The sequence below is a fragment of the Helobdella robusta genome (assembly GCF_000326865.2).
Source record: "Helobdella robusta unplaced genomic scaffold HELROscaffold_69, whole genome shotgun sequence".
NCBI classification, from domain to species: domain Eukaryota; kingdom Metazoa; phylum Annelida; class Clitellata; order Rhynchobdellida; family Glossiphoniidae; genus Helobdella; species Helobdella robusta.
In genome coordinates this window covers 559,543-582,197 of record NW_008705394.1, presented here as the reverse complement: position 1 = coordinate 582,197, position 22,655 = coordinate 559,543, and the positions used below count along the sequence as shown (strand labels likewise).

At 33.5% G+C, this 22,655-nt stretch overlaps 2 protein-coding genes across 2 annotated transcripts; both read right to left on the bottom strand.

The window, feature by feature from the left end:
- Positions 1–133: 133 nt before the first annotated feature.
- HELRODRAFT_187538 (hypothetical protein) lies at positions 134–16,465 on the bottom strand (the record flags this gene model as incomplete). The annotated part of the gene is made up of 28 exons (XM_009030517.1): positions 134–322; positions 408–531; positions 669–771; positions 939–1,022; positions 4,071–4,266; positions 4,887–5,057; positions 5,255–5,349; positions 5,815–5,979; positions 6,184–6,295; positions 7,484–7,601; positions 8,647–8,742; positions 8,989–9,196; positions 9,299–9,406; positions 9,635–9,798; positions 10,062–10,240; positions 10,303–10,411; positions 10,607–10,682; positions 10,962–11,064; positions 11,303–11,419; positions 11,737–11,820; positions 11,992–12,141; positions 12,275–12,372; positions 12,434–12,548; positions 13,007–13,082; positions 13,162–13,307; positions 13,867–13,983; positions 14,382–14,530; positions 16,405–16,465. 28 exons carry the CDS (start codon positions 16,463–16,465, stop codon positions 239–241), a joined length of 3,408 nt encoding a protein of 1,135 aa, XP_009028765.1. The 3' UTR covers positions 134–238.
- Positions 16,466–20,787: 4,322 nt separating this feature from the next.
- On the bottom strand, positions 20,788–21,710 carry HELRODRAFT_181276 (hypothetical protein; the record flags this gene model as incomplete). The annotated part of the gene is made up of 2 exons (XM_009030516.1): positions 20,788–21,022; positions 21,622–21,710. The coding sequence occupies 2 exons, from the start codon at positions 21,708–21,710 to the stop codon at positions 20,788–20,790; spliced, it is 324 nt and encodes a 107-aa protein (XP_009028764.1).
- Between the last annotated feature and the right edge of the window lie 945 nt (positions 21,711–22,655).

Sequence of the window (22,655 nt, the reverse complement as noted above, 5' to 3'; positions counted from 1 at the left end):
TTTTATTTGCTCGAGAATGAACAAACATGACCCGAACGCTATGTGTTATCCAATCGGTCTAACTCATCGAACGCCAGTAATTTACGCTGGACTTACATCAACTGAACGATTTCAGTGTTAAAAGTTTCTTTTTTTTCGTATTTAAGCCAACCAGATTTTTTTTTTGTTTAGATACACAAAATTATGAATGAAAAGAATTAATAGTTGATGCTAAAAATAAATTAAAACGAGTTAGCAGTTAATGGATTCTCGTCAGTTCTTCGACAATTTTTATTAAATCGTCAACAGTAACTTCTTTTTTTGTAACACTGCCTTCGTCAATCTGAAAAAGGCAGATAATAAGTTAACGGAGTATTCAAAAAAATTCATTTTTAAGACTTCCACAAAGTAAATGAACATTAACTGACCGTGAGACCGGAGCAGACGGCTTGCATCTTATCTCTGCTCAGATCAAGAAAACTTTCTATAAGATCTCCGTCTATAAATCCAATGCATCCCTCATCCCTACGATCTGTTCTGAATGATCTCCAGCTGCGAAAAATTTCGTGTTAAAGACTATTTTATACTTTTGACTTGGATCGTTGTAGTCAAACTATTTAAAACATTTAAACATTTAAAACATGTTAAAGCACAACTTTATTTTTGCAACATTATAATGTATGACAAACTTCGAATGTTCTATCTTGCCAATACTCTTGATAACTTTGGTCAATTTTTGCTGAAGTTCCAGCAAAAAAGAAAAAAATTCTGGCTTTAATTGGGTTATGAGACCTGCAAAAATTTAAATTATGGTAAGACTAACAACAAAGCAAGTTTTTATTCATATTCGATGACTTGTATAGCGCCTTACTTGAAAACCTTCAGAAGATTTAATATGGACAATTGATTCTAGTTACCTTTTGAAAAATTTGATTTTTAGATTTCTCAACAAAACGAACCTAGAGTTCCATGTACCGTTCCAAAAAGAACAGATCCGTGTGTTGAGCATCCTGACTCCCCTGTTTGATTCATTACCAGCGACCCTTATTGTATAAAATTGTTCGCTATTTATGACAGTGACATTGACCAATTATAACAAAAACGTTTTATGATATATTACTTTGAAAACCTCAACAGTGTACGTGATAATAAGAAAAGGTCGTAGTACTGAGTCTTGCGGCATTCCTAATTTCAGAATCATTTCGTTAGATATAAATTCTTAAAAACAATATGTCCCATGTCACACAGATGTGATTTAAATCACTATATAACATTACCTATACAGTATAATCGTAAACCAAAGTTAAGTTTCATTGGTCTCAAGATTGTGAAGATTCTTTCAACTTGATAAAAGAATATTTACGATATCTTAGCCATTTACGATAAAGCCAAAGACACTTATATTGAAACTGATGCCAGTTATAAAGGAATGGGAGCTACTTTGAAACAACTACATCCTGATGGTTTGTTACATCCTGTCGCATACTTCTCAAGAAAATTATCAGAAAAAGAAAAGAAAATGGACATCATCCATCTTGAATGCAAAGCTATCAAAGACGCAATAAAATACTGGCAATATTATTTGATTGGTCGTGAATTTGTTGTTTGTAGTAACCACAAACCTCTTGAGAATCTAAAAACGAAAGGTAGAACAGATGAAATATTGGGCGATTTAGTGCACTATTTGTCTCAATTCAACTTTAAAATTATTTATAAGAAAGGAAAGAAAAATATAATGGCTGATTTACTCTCTCGATCACCAGTATTAGAATATTTTGAAAGTGAGGATGCAGTCCAAGTTGTAAATTTAATTGAAAGACCTGAAATTCTTCAGGATCAAAATGATAACATGACTGAATTAAAGAGTGCCAAGAAGATTGAAAAACACCATGGTATTATTTACAAAAAATTGAAGGACAAATCAAAGATATTTGTTTCTGATAAATTTGGTTTAAGAATAATAAAAAAGGTACATGAATATTATGGACATATTGGAGCTGGAACATTGAAAGAGAAAATAAGACCATTTTATTATTTCAAAAACTTTGATCAACTAATTGAAGAATTTTGTAAAAGTTGCACTATATGCTTAGAGAACAAAACTAGAAGAAATAGAATCATCGGATTAATGTCAAAACTAATCAGAACCATTCCAAATTATGTCCATTGACACAGTTGGTGGATTTGCCGGTAATATGTCACCAAAGAAATATATGCATATTTTGGTAGATCATTTTAGTAGATATGCTTGGATTTCCACTACAAAAAGTCAATGCGCAGAAGATTTCATAAAGTTAATTGATCCGATTGCTAAGAAAAATAATATTAAAATACTTTTAGCCGACCAGTACACCGGAATTAATTCTTCAGAACTAAAGCAGTATCTAAACAAGATGAATATTCAAATGGTTTTTACCTGCGTAGATTGCCCTCAATCAAATGGACTAAATGAAAGACTAAACCAAACACTTGTAAACAGAATAAGATGTAAACTTAACAGTGGAAAAAAACAGGCATGGTCCGTTATTGCAGACGAATGTGTCAAAGAATACAATCGGACAATTCATAGTTCCACGAAATTTGAACCTGAATACTTATTATACGGCATAAAGTCAACTATCACTCCATATGACATACCGGAAAGCGATTTAGCTGCAGATAGAATACAAGCCGGTCGAAATTCTATGCAAAATTTTGAAATAAACAAGAAAAGGGTTGACAAAAATCGTCAAGAGTACAAATTTGAAGTGGGTAATCAAGTCTATATCCAGAATGGAAGTAAACTTAATAGGGGTAAAATGGACAGAATTCTTAGCAAGATTTCACCGTCGATCTTCGAAGTAGACTGCGGAAAGAAGAAGAAGGAATCACATTTTTTTCACATTAATAAATTGTCACTTTATGTACCTCAAAAAGTGACTTGAGGGAGAGAGATGTAAATTATATTTCATATAATTATCTATCTATTTCTATTCTGTGATCGTAAATTAGGTTTCATTACTTTGGTATCATCTTATATATAAATGCAAATAGCACGTGGTGATATTTTATTATTGCACGTGGTAATATTTTATTATTGTTGGCTTTGTAAACGATCCTGGAATTTAATTTTTCTATTTTAGGTTGGTTATTCATTTATAATTTCTGTAATATTTCATATTGTTTCAATTGATTTTATTTATGTTCTTTATTCACTCATTGTGATTTCTATTTTAGATTAATAAATCAGGTTATTCGAAAGCAAACTTATACACGTAATTTCTTTGTGTACAGGATTGAAAGTAGATAATGCTGGCAATGATACACACATTTCATTGGCTACAATGGAGCAACATCTGGCAACAGTGAGGACCGAACTGTAGAATTAGCCATGAACATGAACTGGATCGTTACGAGACATTTTTGTCCTGATTTAAAACTTTGTACTTAGGTCATGATGTTATCTATAATCTATTAGTAATAGGTTATAGATCGTAAAGTGGGGTGATGGTCGGGCGTGACATAATTATTGGAGGGGGAGTCAACTGAGTGTGACAGGATGTGACAGGAAGGGGGAGAGGTTAAAAAATGGCATAAAAAGCGTGACGTAATTATTGAATGGCCCCTATGTGGATGAATAAATTAATGATTTCTCACCTTGATTATTTTTAAACTAGACTTAAAATATTTCTCTTTCAATTTCATAAATTAAATTAATTCGAATTATTTATTAAAATTATTTATAAAATACATTCCATGATGCTAACAGTAGCCAAAAGTTAATCTATAACACATATATGTATATCACTTTCTTAAGTCAATTTCAATCTCTTAATAGATAGTTATGTTTATAATTTATGGCAAAACAGATGGAACCTGACCAACACCTTCCTTAGGAAATAAATGTATACCTGGACGAGATACTAAAAAAAATACCCTACCTTTGATTTACTCTTGACAAAATATACAGGGCTATGATGGAGCACACAAATCTTACAACAACCTTTTTGAACAAAACTTATTCTTCAGTTTGTAAATATTGTCAGAAAATCCTGACAATACAATGTATGTATTAATAAAATATATCAATGTTAGAAAAATTGTTTGCCTACCATGTTTGAAAACATTTACATAATCTCCGAGGTGGAAAAGTCCAACTTCTTGAAGATGCTGCCTGTCTTCGTCGGTTGTTGCCGCACTATCCTTCTGGCAGGTGAAGATGTTGTAGGCATTCTCAGCTCCCAGGAACGTGTCATCGTCTAATATCTCAACCGCAGTCATCCAGTTCGGGTTGAAATCTCGAGCGATCTGCGAGTTCAAAAAGTTAGTCCATTATTTAAGCGTAATCTGCATAACCACGATTGATACTGATGCCCACGTTCTACCACTGTGTGTAGAAATTATGCAATTCCAAATATTAAAATTCAGTTTAAAATATTTTAACTTGCTTATTTTAAGGCGTATTTCAATCAGCATGACGATGACCTTCAACATTACCACACTAATGCTTATTAAATGTGACAATTCAGTAATAGTCATCATCAATGAATGGGCTACCATTACAGCGTGCAATCAAATATAAAACTAAACTGTCATTTAGAGACTCGCCATAACTCAAAACGCATAGGTTTAGTGTACTCAAGATAACATTGGAATCATAATTTTTCCACCTCTCAAATTTTTGTATAGGCTATTATCTTAGAATAGAACCGTCTTTACATTACATTTATTACTTTTTAACCGTCAATCGCTAAATAATAACAAATCTAATAAAAAAAGCAAATTAATCTATAACATAAAGTTTAGCTAGCTTAATTTAGATGATAATTAGATCAGATCTGTTTTTAGTAAAACTACTTCAGTATAAAACATTAGATTAGGAGGCGAGAGCAAAAAAGAGACACGCCGACACAAACACACGCATGCACCTCTTCGAAGGCACCTTCCACCGGTTTGTACATGAGGAGAGTGATGGACCTCATGATGTCACCGACGAGGATGAAGTCACCTTTTGTTTTCAAGAACAGTGCTAAAATGTTGTTGAGATGGCTACTTTCCTGGCGAAACTCCTTCTCCGATGTCCATTCGAACAAACGTATCTGCAAGCAAAAAATGGTTTTTCAATTAAGCTGCTTCAATTTCTTCACAAAAAACTTTCAAAAATTGAATGCTAAACTTTTTTAACATCACTATTACAATATATAAGGTTTAATATTACAAATAACGACTCATTAAAATCACGAATCGGTAATTTTAAAATGAAAAATAAATGAAAGAATGTAAGAAATATTCTAACAGAACTATTTACAGCTGCCAACAATTTGCCATTGAACTCACAGATGGAGTAAACTGCCCCTTTCACTTCTTTCTCTGACACTAATATTAATTTTCCTGTTAGTGAAAAAAGAACATAAATGAGTAAAAAATATCAAAATAATTCAAGATAATAGTTGGCGGTTTATGGTTCGACAACGCCTCTCCGATCTTATAGAACTGCATTGACTGCCTGTCTGAAGGCGAGCAAAGAATCCTGTTTAAGCTTAGGGTAATGAGTTTAAATGTCAAAACGATTTGGCTCCTGAGTAGATCTGCTTGATAAATGCATAAAATTTCCTCCCAGGAAACTCATGGGCAGTTGAGGTCTTCCAGCTCAAATAAATTAAAACGCTGATGAAAATTTTCAACTTTAATTGGCGCTATATAAATTTTAATAATAATAATACATACATGCACACATACATACATACGTACATACATACAAACATGCATGCATGCACACATACATACATACATGCATACGTACATAAGTGCGTACATACACACATAGATATTCTATAAACAAATTTAACGAATAACCTTCATAATACTGCATCATCATCAGTTTTCCTTGCTTGGGTTCTTTTTCTTCCGGATTAACAATGCACGAGGCTATGACGTAGTATGTAGTTGGATCATCTCCGAATTTTGCTGATGTCGTGGCCGTAATGTGCTCACTGGCTGACAACTGGTGACATGCCAATACTGTTTTCAAATTTGATTGCTCTTATATTAAAGCAATATTACGACCGACCACAACCACTTTCACCAGGTGTGTTAAATTAATTTGAGTGAATTGCCACTTGCAAAACGATTCTCACTTCAAATGAAATATGTCCCCGTAAGATTTCTTAATATCCTTTTATTGCAATAAAAAAATAAATTGTGACAATAAATATGTTCACCAACATTCGAATGTGTGTTGATCAATGATGAGGAAACTGTGGACTTCAAGATCTTCAGGCTCGCTGTCGACATGCGACATCAGGTGCTGCTTGTACAGTGAAGCCTGCTGGTGCGCCTGTGTGTGTTTCAGTTCATGCATGCAAATATTAAACTTTATTACCGCTTCAGAAATCGCCTGATCTCACATGTAAACATTTATTTACTATTTTTATAAACATGTCGATAGCAGTTCGATTTTTAAAAAAATTTAAAGCAAAAGTTTTTGAAATTGAAGCAACAAGAAATCTGATCATTATACTCTACTTAAAAATTAAAAGAAAATGTAATTTTGAGCAAGCATTTTTCAAAAGCACCACACTACTGCGAGAATAAAGAGCTTCAGAATTCCTTGAATAAACGATTTTAAAAACTGACATGAAAGCTTATTTATCACTGATTCCATGTGTTGTGTGAGGTACGCATAGCATTAGTGATGTGTCGTGATTAAAGTTTGTCAACGTGAAGCAGTATTTAAACTGATCCCATTAATGGAATAAAAATAAATTATGAGTTTGAACAGCAAAATCGACGTCGTTAGTGAGAATTGTAATGATTTCTTTTAATTTTTGTTCAGAATTATTTTTTAATAATTTAATTAAGTCAACATGGTATTCCTCAAAACAAATATTAAACCAAACTATCTGTTAAACAATAACATTTTATATTTTAAAAAAGTCAACTGTGTTTTAATCGGACCAGCCCCTTGAACCAATCAGATCAAGAAGTCCCAGTGTGGTCCCATTAACCGGTTTATAATGTACTTGAAATTATTTAGTTTTGATGAGACTTTGAATGAATATTTAAAACGGTTGTCCGTGTAATTTTTCATCCACCATTATCAAGGCAGAAAAGATTGCAAAATTATTTGTGGAAAGCACCGCATCATTCCTTTTTAAACCACTTCTTCCAGATATCGCTCTAGTGCAAATATTTGAGAGATGCAATTGAAATCCTTTGCCGCGAAAAGGACTCCAATGTCGAAACAACACAAAACAATAAAAATTCAAGAAACTATAATAATCAAAAAATTTAAATACTTTTGAAATCCATCTATTGGGCTTTGACGATAAAGACAAACACGTTTGAGTTATTGTATAGAAATAGAATTGCATAGATCATCATTCATCAAATACTTGCTAGGCATTTTTATTAATTGTTACAAATTTCAAGTATTATTTCACTTTGTCTGTCAAAAGCGTTCTAGTTTGGGTTAAATTTTTATCTGCATTGAAAATAGTTTCGAAACAAATGTACTTTGGTCAACCTGTGCATTGTAGCTGATGCATGGGTACTTGGGAGCATAAGCACCATTCTCATTGTGCACATCAACTCTGCTGGTTGCCAGTCCAAACGTTTCAGTAGCTTCCTGGTGTACTATACGCCTGTTTTTCAGGGACAATAAAAAACTCAATTAATTAAAAAACCTGCTACTGCATACTGCATATGTTTTCTCAAACACTCCCTCACATAAACAACAAAGCAAAACATTCTCGTAATGGTTTCCTATAAAGTGGATACTTTCCATGTAAGATAATATTTTCAGATATTTAAGTGGAATTATATCAAGCAGGACCTCGTTCGAACGAGTACAGCCGCACATTTAACAAGTGAAGGATTCTTTGACAGACATTTAAAAGACAAGACATGGAGATCATTCGAACGTTTCAGCAACGTCGACGTTGGAACTTATAAAAATATTTTTTTAAAAGACCACTGATAATTTTTGTTACGTTCCGGTAAATTTCTTGGGCAATTCACGCCAAAATAAATTATCAGTCTTTCAACTTTTAGTATCCTTATCAAAAGGAGTGAAATAGTTTAACAATCTATGAAAACAAAAATTTGATTAACTAATAATAAATCTATTAAAAGATGCAGTTTTACGCTTGGAGCGTAAAACTAACAGGGATTCTATATTTCGTGTTTCACTGTTTATAAATTGTTCTGTCAGAAGATAGAAACTGTTTTCGGCAATGTAACTGCTTATTTTAAAAAATCCCCCAACGTCCATGATAAGTTAAGTTAGCCATGTTGTAGCTCTCTACAGAATGAAGCGGCCTAGAAGAATGTACAAAAATTTCTATAGAGACTATCTTAAATGAGAAAAACGACAACTGGACAACCTCAGACTAATAAGCTTACAATGGAAGAAGGTAGATAGATCACTTGGAAAAGCATTTGAAAGATGTTGGACTAACAATAAAGGAAATAGGATCTGGACGTTTTTGGCATGCAATAGCACGCTTAATTGTGAAAAATTACAAAAACAATAATAATATAATACAGCATCGTTAATATTATGCAATTAATAATAATAATGGATAATTAATAATAATAACTGACATCGCATCCTTGCTCTTGAAAAATTAAAAACAAAATAGAAATCTTAGCAGAATGAATTGGAATAAATTGCAAGGCAGGGAGAACCTCGGCGTCTCGTAGAGTCGGATGGTCCTGATGTGCAGCTTCTGGATGTCGTCAATCAGACCGATGGTCAATGCATTCTCGCTGGTCAGAGCCAGGCTGTATTTTTGTGTTTATATAATTACGTAGTATAAGTATTACGTTGTATAAGTATTACGTAGTTATAAGTAGTTATTACGTTGTATAAGTATTACGTCGTATAAGTCTTACGTAGTATAGGTAATACGTAGTATAAGTTTGAATGGAGACATTTTAAAAATGAGATCAGTGAAATGTTGTCTGTCTGTTTTATCAAATAAAATGAAACAGTTCCCACTGAAGAGTGAGCTTGGAACGAGTACGAACCAGTCGGGGTATCCATGTGAGTTGAGGGGGCACATGTGGGTCACTTCCTTTAGGTTCACATTGGAGAAAACAAGCTTTTGATTGCTTGAATAAATAACAGTAGGCCTGTCGGAGCATGCGAATATGTTCGTGGTGGACTTGCTTTTGAAGAGATGCAACGTGGTCGGCTGGGCTCCTATGGTCACCTTCTTTTTGCACTGCAGTGAAACTGAAAGTAAGATGGCGAATTGGAATTTAAATTAATCAAAGGAAATAAAAAAATTAAATTCGGACTGTTGTATAAAATCCGAAATAAGAAAAGTGAACAAACAGTCGTCGAGAGCGAAGACCCAGTAGAACAACGTGCCATCCCCCAGGGCACACAACAGGTACGTGATGCTCTCAAATGTAATCGTCAGTATAGAACGGGGCAAGACTTCTGAATAAACAAAGTTAAAATTGTGTTAAACAGGACTTCATCACAAAACATCTGGGTATCAAAAATTTAACTTGGATAATAGAAATACATTAACAACATCAACACAATAAACACTAATTTAAAAAAATAATCAGCATATTAATTAGACAATGCCAATCATGTGATATTTTTTCAGATCAATCAAGTCGTTTCAACTACAACAGAGCAGTGAGAAGAGAACAAAGAGACCTCCAGCCAGAGACTCGTTGTGGATGAGCTTCAGATGAGGTAAGCTGATAATTTTTATTGAAACCTCGGTCCACAGACCGACGATGCAGATGGTGCCGTGTGTGGTCGATTCATCGAACAGAGGGATCGTTATGCAAGCCACCTCATACTCCAAGGTGCATTGCCTGCATTCGAATCAGCATATTTTAATACATTCATAAGTCACAGTAACATCAAAATAATTCACGCAAATGATGAGGCTTAAAATATGAATGTGAATAAAATAGTTAACAGCCCTGCGTGGGAATTATATTATATAACATCATTCAACATTGAAAGAGTTCAATATCGGTTCAGCAACACCATAAAGCCATCATTTATTTTCTCTCTCAGCTGTTCATCATGCAATTTTATATCAAATTAAGCGAGCAACACTTTAAGTTCTCACCCAACAACTTTCATCTCCTTAGGCAATATTTCCAAGTAAAAGAGATCCCTGCCCGTAGCACAGAGTACCTGATGGGAAGACAGACCAACCACACTGATGGGCAGCCCGTTCGGAGGCTTCCACTCCATCAGCAGTTCAGACGTTTCACACAGACCGAGTCTCAGGGAATTGGATGTTTGCTTTTCAAATGAAAATGAGTGTCGTTATAAAAGAAATGAACTAAGAAGAAAGAATAATTTACTTGAATGACTTGGTCGTAAGCAACATTGGAGCATGCGAATGTTTGGTGATCTGGATCTATGCAGTCTAACTCAGTTTCTTCCAACTCTTCTCCATTTAACATTAAAACTCTACAAACATTTAAATACAAATTTTAAATAAGTCAGATTTTCATTTTTGAAACCTCCACTACTTTTTTGAATATGATAAAACCATACAATAAAACCTTTTTTTTAAATTAACATACTAAATGTTAGGAAAACATTTTTTACTAAAAAGATAAAAAAATATACATTGAAATGTAGGGAATTAATTTAAATAACTACCTTGTTTGAGCAACAAATGACACAACAAGCACATTGTGCAAATGTTTCGACGTGCCAGTTCTCAGAGCAAATATTCCTGGTGACGAAAAAGTTCATTCAGACATTGAAATAGATTATTATTATTTCCATAATTTTCGACAAAAAATATTTGCATGAATAAAAAGCTGGTGGTTTCAAACAAAATGAAATATAAACTAAAAACTAAACAAGTGTGAAACAATAAAACTGGAACAAATTGAAGCATTCAGGCTAAGTGATCATCCAACGACAACAAACGCTGTATGCATGTGAAGCTTGAAAACAAATATGAGACGACGAGTGACGATTCAATCTCGACAGGTGGAGGACAGCAAACCTTTGATGCCAGACAGATCGATGCTCGCCAGTTCGTGCAGTCCAATGCCATTCCTGATGACTCTCAGTGACCCTTCCTTGTTCACGCCCGAACAGGTGACCATCTGTTTAAACGAAAGTGTTGGACACAATTTTTGCTGAACAGTTTGTTGCTAGTTAATAAAATCACTACACTCTGCCAACTGTTACTTTATTCAATGCAGGACTAAACAAAATTTCAAATGGTCAGCTTCAACCATTTATTGTTTAATTTGAGGTATAATCATTTTATTTCAATTTCGCTGTTACGAGTGCTTTCCGAAATCAGAGATATGTTTAATTTGATGAAAAAAGAACACTAACCTGTCCTTGGTTCTGTTTTTCGAGGTCAACAACGCACATGTCTATGATGGGTCCCAGGTTCGTGAAGGATTCCAACACTTGGATGTAATGGCCATGCTCATTTCGACACGCATTCAGCTGGAACGTAAATTTCAAAAACATTTCAATCCAAGAACTCTTCAAAGTAATAAACTTAGCAAGGTTAAACTGCTTGGCTATTTAATTTTTGGCTAGTCTAATTTCCAATTCATTTAACTTCTGATTTATGATTCATTTAAGTTAGGATTTAAAAATGCAGAGGCTTCTCAATAGACAGGACGGCAAGAGCCTAATCCTTCCCATCACTGCCATCCTCAACCATTCGGAGCACTTGATGAAAGAGACGCCAGGCCGGATGCGCGTTAAGTGCTGACTTAACACTCACTCCACGTCAAACGTTGAAAAAGAAAGTTTACTTTTATCAACTGCGAATCTCCAAGTCTTGATCCCACGAAAACAACTCCATTATCCAAGTAAGTTAAGCATTCTGGCACGGAGGCCTATGAAAATAAGTTTAAAAAAACTTAAATTAAAAGTAATTTCACAAATACTGTTTAAGCATTCATTCCAAGTTATCAAAAGTTAATACAAGTGGGTCTTCAATTACGTACAATACATCAATGAATCGTTAGCCGAGAGAAATTTTAAATTAAGTTTCTAAAATAAGAAACCTCTCCAAGAAGTTCCACTTTGATGTCTCTGATGCTGCTGGATGAGGCCTCCACTTCTAACAGGAGCATAAAAATGCGACCATCCATATCGCCTAACAAATACCTCAAGCCGTCCATCCCAACTTTGCCGTAACAAGTTATCATGCTTTGCTGAAAATATGAAAAAAATCATACTTCTTTAGCATCATAAATATCATGGATAACATCAACTTTGAATTGAAAAACCACTACCGTTTAAGACAATATATGTTTGCAAAAACTAAAAATACGGAAATGAACAAACTCTGATGAGTGGCGGCGACACGGCGACGTAACTCTCCCCTTTGTGGTACGTAACTGACTCCTGTCCGACTATCAACAACCCTCCGTACGGATCTGGAACTATTAAATTGAAAATTCATTTAAATTTCCATGCAAAGATTACTGAATTTAGAAAACGAACCGGATATGAGAAGACTTGCTTCAGTCTCAACGTTATCTTGCTTCCATGGTCCTCTTAGAAATTCTTTGTCGCGAACAGAAATCTCGTAGGTCTTCACGTGTCGACCGTGTCCATCCTGCAGGCATCATTTCAATTTTAAACACCCCACACCCCTCACAACAAGCAGCCTACTGCCACTTATCAGGTTTGGGAGATGCGAGCGAAATTATTGCGGTGAAATGATTATTGAAGTTTTGTAATCTCTAATTACGCAGTGTACAATGTCACCTGCTAATTGACATTGATTACCAGTTAAAATGTGTTTTAATCCAAGCAATGATGCGCAAAGATGAAAGTGTTTATAAACTCAAGAACTGTCTGATGAGCTCAAAACGTATAAACAGTATCTAAGTTTTCAGACAGAGGCATATAAAGCAGGCCATGGAAAGATCCTGATTCTTAAACGCAAGTTGATAACAGGGCATGCAGTGGTCAGGCTTAATCTAGATCTAAACTGCTAATCAACTTTGCCTTGTGCATAACGAACATTTTATATAATTTGACATTCAGGAAAATAGCGATGAGAAAAGTTACCTGGTAGAGCATGGCCATGGTTGGCTCGTTGTAACCAGAGAGAAACTGGAAATCAACGACGTGCAGCTCCTCCATCCTGCGTCGAGTGGTTAACAAGCGTGAACTTACATAACTTCATCAATAGAGATGTACGGAGTTGTAAAATATGACGCAACCTGATGTTGAATGCCTTGAGTTCTTTGATATCATACTCCAGGGGAATAACTTTGAAAAGTCCATCGTAGAGTCTCAGTCCTATGTACCTGCAAGAAGGGTCGATGGCTCCGATGATTCCCAGGTCAGAAGCCCGACCAACTCGATCCTCAAATGAAAAACATTCACATCATTTATAAACAGTTGCATAGTAGAACTTTTAGAAAATATTTTTTTCTTCACAGATTTCATGTTTCACTAAATTTAAGCAATTAAATTCTAAAAATGACAGAGGATTGTAGGGGTTGTAATTTCACAGGGTGTTTTCAGTATTTCAGGTTTAATAACAGTTTTAAATTAAATAACACATTAGAGTACAATAACCATTTGAAGAAACCTAAATTTAAACATTTGATAAAATTAAAAAACTTGGGTCTCTAAGGAGTTTCAAGTTGGTAGTGTAATGTTTTTCATGTTAAGTGGTCAACCCAAAACGAGAAACGAAATATTTTAAATTAATTCTATCTTCAGTTGAAGATGTGCGTGATTCAAAAGTTCCATCTAACATGTCAACAGATTCAGCAAATAACTCAGTCGATTCAGTTTTTGAACTTTGAAACGAAACCACTTGCCATTTTTTCAAACTTCATCCATCATAGACAACTTTCTTGAAGATCTCACAATTGCACAATTGCATAAAAATTAAAAACATTGAAACTGCAACTGACTTGAACATTCCCAAAAGCCTTGGTGACGATTTCATAATTTGAATCATTCTTCTCACATTCTAATATCATAACCTGGTACCGAGCGGTGAGAATAAACAAGAGGTCTCTCTGGGAATTCTTTAAAAAACAAATTGTTTTCATATGATAAGTATATGAATTTACAAATCAATTTACTTCACACAAAAATAAACAAATAGGTAAAAGTAAAAAAATAAAATGTAAAAATCCCTCAGAGAGAGAAGCAATTACAAGTGTGTGCATAAAACTGTTCAGTGAAAACTAGCCTCATAAATCATGAGCGTGCATAAAACTTGGTGTACGGAGCAGTACCTTATCTAACAAAACCTCCCAAGAACCAGCAATCGTTTAACGATAAAAGATAAAATAAAAACCAGCAATCACATAATGAACAGTGATACATTCATATAAACATTACTAAAATCAATTCAGCTTAATTTTGATTGGCAGTCTAATGTTTGTAGTATCATCGATCTATATTGAATGAAGAATTTAACCTGAGGTCTGAATAACTTCAACAGTGCTATCCTTCCATATATGCCAATTTCTTTCAGTGGCTTTAGGCCCTCAGGGGTTACTAAAAAAATTTCAAGTCTTGAATTCTTTGCCACAATTAGGTTCAAATCATTATTTGAAGTGAAATTACCTTGAATAAATATTTTAGTGACAAATTATTTAATAATATTAATATCAACAATAACAAAATAAAAAATAATTTAACAAAAAAAGTGAATTCAGTTGGTACAAAATTGCATGAGCAACTTTACATAAAACTCGGGTAACTGACAATCATAACACAAATGTTCTATTTGAAACTGAGCTAAACGAACAATCATCAACACAGATTCAGTGAAGACTGGTCTTTTGAAAAAGATGAAAGCATTGAACTGTATATCATGATTTGTACACTGCCTCTCTCTTCAGTAGACAATAGATTCTTTTTTGAGAATGCGCCTTGTTGAAATTTTTTCTATATACAGAAAGCAAGTTTCAGATTTGTGCCAATAAAACAAGAAATATTCTCTTTCCAAAACGACATTTTAATCATGGAAGTTAAAGATTACCATTATTGGATCATCTCAGTCAAGTTGAGTTTACAACTTAAGAAACAAGTTGGAGTTGTTTTCTGAAATTCCTTGACAAGGAGAGCTAATTTGAAGTCAGCCAGTACGTACACATCTGATGTAAAGTGGAATTTCAAACAGACCAGACTAGCTGATGCATTTAAAACTAGCTGGATATAAACAGGAAGAGATAGTGGAATGTCATAACAGTTGCGTTGCAGTTATCGACTTGATAACAAATGAGAAAACATTTGTTGACTCAACAGTTAGTTAATAGGCAATTGTAACAACATTTCAATGAAACCAGTTATTGGCCTTATTAGCATCACCTGTCAATAAAAAGGGTATGTATTGAAAACAGATTTTTTGGTTTCATTCAAAAAAGAGTAATAATATTTCAAATGTAGAATTAACCTAGCATAACATGGCTTGATGCAAAATTTCATTAAAGGATCCCTATATTTCAAAAGATAACTTGACAGAGACGCTTGTAAATGATTTTCAATACAATACAGAATACAATTATATTGGGTAGATAATGCCTGTGCTGCAAATTTATTTTATTCTATTCTAAATGCCAATCATGTAACATAGCTGAGTGAAACTGACAATTCAGCACCTTGCCCAAAGAAACGAATCAATTAATTAGTTTATAAAGAGGTATTTTCACAATGTTCAACAGCGCTCCTCAATGAACTTTGCAAACATATAAGTCTTGAGATCCGCTCTGAACTTTGTAAGCGATGAAGTAGTGAGATAAGATGATAGAGAGATCAAGAGAAAAGGGTCAGAATAAACAAATGCAGATTTAGCAAAATAGTTTATTTAATTCAAAAATTAAGTTAAGATGAAAAGAGAACAAAAAGATTTTAAATAGGCTCAATTAATTAATATATCTGATAAGTACTTAAGAAATAATTAAGATAGAGACTTATACACAAATGTACAAATTTTAAAAATTATTTAATATTTTATACAGGTAGCCAGTGCAAGAGAACAAGATATTATATATGGAGATATATGAGAAAAGAAGTAACAAGAAGAGTAGTAATCAATCAATTAGCTTATAAAGCGCTATTTCCTTGATGTTCAACAGCGCTCCTCAATGAATTTTGAAAAGAGATGGGTCTTGAGATCCGCTCTGAACTTTGCAAGTGATGGAGAAGTAGTCAGAGAAGTAGGTAGAGAGTTCCAGGGAAAAGGACCAGAAAAAGCAAAAGCAGATTTGGCAAAAGAGTGTTTAACATGTTTAACATGAGTTAAGAAAAAGCGAGAATAAAAAGACAATCGTAAACCGGGGCGTTTAGGTTCATGATATATCTGATAAATACTTAGGAAATAATTTAGATTGAGACTTATACATAAACGTGCAAATTTTAAAAATTATCTATTTTATAGGTAAGGCAAAATTATTCTACGTGGATGAAAAAAAAACAATAAAATAGATTAACTTTACCCAAAGAGCAAGCTGTAACAGATGTCGGTTTATGAGCTGTAACGATATAATTAAACGACATGTTTAAAAAATGAAAACTTCAATAAATCAAATTCCGAACAGCGCTGTAAAATGTTACAAAACAAATTTAATTTACTTTTAAAAAACGTGAATAAGAACAAATTTGAACAACAAAACAATCAAAACTTTGGAACGCCAAACAAACTGCCTAATAATTTGTTTGGGTACACCAACATTCCTAATCTTTGTTACAACGAGTTAAAACTATAAACATTAAGATATATATATAATATTTGTAACACTAAAACGACTACTGTGAGACTGAAATATAATATAAAGCATAAAATCTCAAACTAAACTGTTTTAACTATTTTTTTCATACTCACTTAGTTGGAAGTTAGGTCACTTACAAATAACAAAGTATACGCTCTTGCTATATTTTTCAGTGGCGTGCATGATGCAGATACTATATTTCAATTTCTATGATTAAATTCTATAAACCATATATAGAGTATATGATATATTTTATATATGTGTAAAATTATAAAATTATAGAATTGCTACAAACAATAAATATTAAGAAAACATATATTGCGGGAACCAAAATTTTTAATAGATTGGACGCAAGAAATTTACATTTCTTTTGTTCATTACTAAGCAGCTCTGGTACATGGCACATGCAGAACTACTTAAATATTTGTACTATTCCTTCCATACGTGTATCAATTAATTTTAGAATTAATATATATGTACAACAGGTACACAAGTTTCTTGTGCACGGGGAAGCAGCGCAATCCTACACGCACGAGCTTCGGACGGACAGCATCACAGTATCCTATACTTATAGTAAAGTATTCGAAATGGCCTGTAGATATGAAACCTTTAAACGCTCGTGTTGCTTAGTTGGCCTTTGTGCTGCGCGCGTAAGAGTCCAGTTAAGTAGTGCAATTATATAATTTTGTTTTTTATTTTATATAAACGAAACAAGAAAATTGTTTTAACAATTCATTTTTTATTAAAAATTATCGAAAATTCATGAAATAAAAAAATATAAAATGAAATTATTTTTTTTACTTTTCAACTTTTTTAATTATTTTTATTAAATTTACTTATATTTCAACCATCATAAATATTTTTTAACAAATTTTTACAGATGCAGTCGAAAAAAGGTTTACGGGTCATTTCTTTGAAATTATGAAAACTAAAACAACATATTTTCAACCAACAAAATGTCATTTATTGTATAATTATTTACAAGTATTGAGAAAAATCTTCGTTGATAGGTCGAGGTTTTGAAAAGTTTCATAGCTGTTTTTGATTTATTCATAGTTTGACAAATTTTCCAGCAGTGTAGACAAGTTGAAAATGTATTTTCAGCTGGCTTCCACAAACCTCCTCTGTTGATGTCTTGCAAATAAACTACAAATAATTGATTTGTAGATAGATTATTCATGGGATACATGGCCGCCATATCTTCATACTTAAAACATAATGATTTTATCATGAAGCATAACAATGTATTAGCCACTGCCTCATCTGCCGTCAATTCAGACAACTGACCTCCACTGAATTTGACTCGCTTTGCAACTAACACTTCATCAATTGTTAAAAAGCAAGTCCTTTGTTAAAAAAATTTAATTGAAGAGTTAAGTAACCAGCATTGTCCAGTCCACAGTTAACATTAACTCCTCGAGTGACTTTTATCAAAGTTCTTATTAATGTCAAACTTAATGCTTCAATTAACTGCCTGTATGCTGAGGAGCTTGAAAAGTAAATAAAAAGCCCATACCAAAAAATTGTGAAAAATTATTTCTTTCAGCTTGCTAAGACAGATGCATATCTACAAATAGCAAATTTTAATTGACAAAGTTTTACTCCTTGATGATGCAATGTCAATTTACAATTTTCACTGATCAGCTTTAAACATGCAACTGATGGACAATTATTTAAAATTCTGAGGGAAAGAACAAACTTCTCCATCTGCTGTCAATCCAGACAATTGACATTCACTAAATTCGACTCACTTTGCAACATACACTTTATCAATTATTGAAAGACAAGTTCTTTGTAATTGAGTAAGAGAATTTAATTGAAGAGTTAGGTAACCAGCATTGTCCAGTCCACAGTCATCATTAACACTTCTAGTGACTTTTATCAAAGTTCTCATTGACGGCAAACACAATGCTTTACTTTCAATTAACTTTCTGTATGCTGAGGAGCTTGAAGAGTAAATCAAATAAGCCCATACTAATAATTGTGAAGAATAATTTCTCCCATGTTTGCTAAGACCAATTAATTTTAATTGACCAATAACAAATTTTAATTGAAGATATTCATCATCACTCTCATCCAAAAAAACAAGCTTTTAGTAAAAGTTTAGTAACTTTTCATAGTTCAAAATTTGTCTCTCCAAAATTTCCATTGAATATCCATATAGACGAGCAAGGACATTAAATATTTGACTAAAACTTGATAAATTTTTTGATAATACCATTCATCATTAAGATGAGATCAAGATACAGTGGAGAGAATACTTCAACCCTCTGTTAAATGAAACAAACCCCATCAATGTCAACTTTGATGCTCCACCCATCGAAGGTCCGATTCCAGACATCACTGTAGAGGAGCTTACAGAAGCTCTGAAAGCTATGATGGATGGAAAGGCAGCAGGGCCCTCTAGACTCACAAATGACATTATCAAAGCATCTGGTACTGCAGGTATCCAAACGTTACTACAACTTTGCCGTAAAATCTGGAGAAATTGCTCAATGCCGACTGAATGGAACTATAGCATGACAGTCCCGCTATACAAAGGCAAAGGTGATCCATTGAACTGTTCATCATATCGGGGTATACGTCTGTTGAAGATTGGAACACCAGACTCGCCGATCATGGATTCAAAGTCAACATCAGCAAAACCAAAGCAATGAACACTGGTGAGCCCATCCAATCCACAGCTACTGGACGATGGCCCAGTTCAGTTTGTAAAACTGGTGTAGGTAACAATTCAACCAAGTGTCAGCAGTGTAACCAGTGGTGTCACAAACATTGTTCAAAATTAATTGGTACTTTATCTAAAGTATGATATAAAGGACGAATGCCGACAACATCGTCTGCGGTGGTTTGGTCATGTCAAACGAAGTAGAAACAGTGCCATAACTTCTCTTGCAGATGTTGAAGTACCTGGCACACGTCTCAAAGGCCGTCCAAAGAAGTCCTGGTCGCAAACAATCGAGCAAGACATGAAAGCTCTAAATTTAAATGAAATGAATACAACTGATCGTCTAATTTGGCGCAAAAAAATTGATGGAAAAGAAAACAACGTCCTACCTCGGATGATCAAGGGAATCAAAAGCTTTGCACAGGGCAATAAATATACTTAAAGTATATTTTTTGGATTCAAGAGCAATTGAAACAAAATTAATAACATCGACAACAGCAAATTCTGTCGATAGTTTGTTGCGAAAACCATATTGGCTAAAACTAATAACATTATGATAATGAAAAAACCATTAAGTATTCTTAATCAATCAATTTCAATCAATTTAGATAAGCTAGAAATAATAGAAATAGTACGATAATTATTGATAGAATGACGGTCACCTGATTTGAATAATGGTGATACTTAAGAAATTTTTAAACATTTAGGAAAATGACCATTTTTTAAAGATAATTTAACCAAATAATGCAAAGGCGTTAAAATACTATAACAACAAATGATAACAATATAAACAATAACACCAAAACCAAACTTTTGCTTGGCTAAAATTAGCAAAGTTAAAGATTAACTCGGTTTCTATTAAAAATGATGTTTCAATAATTCTATTTTATCATTATTTGCTTTAAATTATAAAGATGAACCAAATTCTAAGATCCTTGAAACAGTCTACCTCACGGACACTGGTTCATGCGTTTTTATTATCTGGAACCTTAACATTTTATTCATTAGTTTGCCTGACAAATCCGTTTCACTTCAGGCAGCGGCGTGATGGTCTAATGGTTAAGGTCGCCTGGTGCTGTTTCGCAGTAACCGGGTTCGAATATGACAAAAAAAATCTCCGCCTATCACGTGCTTCGCGTGTGGTGCGTCGTTTAGCATTTACGATGTTTGTGCGCTTTGTTAAATCTTCTGAATTTTGGAAGAGTGTAATTGACCTTTCAGCAATCTATACAAAACTATACCGCAAGAATAATTTTTAAAATTTGCATCACAATGTAAATCTTATTCAAACTTATTTCTCAAGTAGCTATGAGATATTTTAACTATTCCTATGCTTCCTAGTCTGCGACCGTTATCCCATTCACACCTTTTCTTAAGTCCAGAAGTCTGCAATAGCTTTTTTGGAATTTTAATCTGGGACGTCTTTTTTTACTTACAAAAGCTCAGAACGGATCTTTAAGACCTAGTTGCGGTTGCGCAGGAAGAGCAGTGAGCGGAAGTGAAAAATGAAAAGAACAGTATTCGCTTGGATAGACTGGACACGTGTTTCGTCCACACTGTGGACCCATCAGTGGATAGACTGGACACGTTTTCGTCCATACTGGGGACCCATCAGCAACCCGAATGCCTATCCGAATAGTGACGCAGTTTTTCCCTTTATAATGCTCCCACGAATCACTTCGTTAGTTAGTGGTGTTTTATTTTTTATAGAAGATTGTTAGTTTTATTCTTTACGATTTTCAATCCGACAACCTATCTGTTCGAAAAATTTATAAGGAGTGCTGTTGATTGCATGGAGATAGATGACACTGTAAAAATGCATTGACTGAATTTTTCCAATAAACTAAGAAATTGGTTGATTGAATTTTATTACTGGATCAACCAATCCGTTTGCTATAGTGGAAACCGTGACTTTATGAACCACGGATAAGTTGAACCAGTTGGATAAATTTCCTTATTTATAACAAATACCGGTAGGCGTTTTATAATTATAACTATTAATGCGCAAAGAACTACCTGAATTAATCTGTCATGTTAATGTCTGGAAATTGTCAAGTAAATATCGCTTATATGATTTCGATGTTTTCGAGTAATTTTCAGACCTTGACGTGATTGTTCTTTAAAATACAATTGCTAAAGAGTAAATAATTTTATGATACAAATCTTTGTAGTGCTTTTATCCAGCAAAACAGTACGTACTTCATTTCACGCCTTGGTAACATGTTAATGAGGCCACAGTTGAAATACTAAGATCACAGAAAACAAGAATTGATTACTAGGGGTACATGGTCCGAGCAGAATTGGTCAGAAAGGTGTGAAGCAAGTTGGTGCTGTTGTTTGATTGTTTAGCAAGAACGTCGTCCATTGGTTACCGGTTGTTATTGTTAATATTAATTAATTTTTTTATATGAAAATTTTTTATAGCAATAAAATTACTTGCAACAGTTATTAAAAACTGGTTAAATGTGCCTCGGTGTTTCGTGAACGGGATAGGTTGAACCCCATGACAGGCGTGCAAATATACCCTTCTATTATCAAAAAAACAAGCTAGAATTGAATACATTTTTTAAGATACGTAATAGAAATATTTTTGCATAATAATGACCTATTTCAAGAAGTTTTAATGAAATAATAAAAATTTAATGAGTTAAGCACTAAAAATCTGTTTAGTATGCCCCTGTCCATCCTATTTAACGATACAATCAATCCACGATAGAGTGAACATTCGTTTTCCGAATATCATATATAAACTAAAAATCAAAGCTAATGCAATTTCGACGAGTCCAATGACCAGTCACCATTGGTTTACTTGCTATTCGTTTATTTTGGACTTGAGCTCCAAAATTCACATCAACCTTTTATAAAACATGTGTCAAATCGTAACTGTTCGTGAGGCATGTCGAATCGTCATCAAAACAGTGCAGTATGTAAATGGCAATTTGGCAAACATTGGTACGATTAGCGAGTTTAACATTAGCTCATCCCTTTCTTTATTTTTTTCATGATAAAGGTCGTCTATCTATTTGGCATCTTGTCTAATTAATAAACAATTATTTTGTTCACACAGTCCATGACATACACAAAAAGTACGAATTTAACTTTGAAAAAAGAACAAACAAATGAATAAACAAAAAATAATTTTATTATTTACATACGTATAAGTTAGATCATAAAAAAAATTATAAGCAATGCATGGAAAATGGAATAAAAAGAAAACAATCAACTGAACTTATTCAAACTTTTTTTTTATTTTTAGATTTTTTGACTAAAAAAAAAAACAATTCACTGAAAATCACGGAATATCGACTAA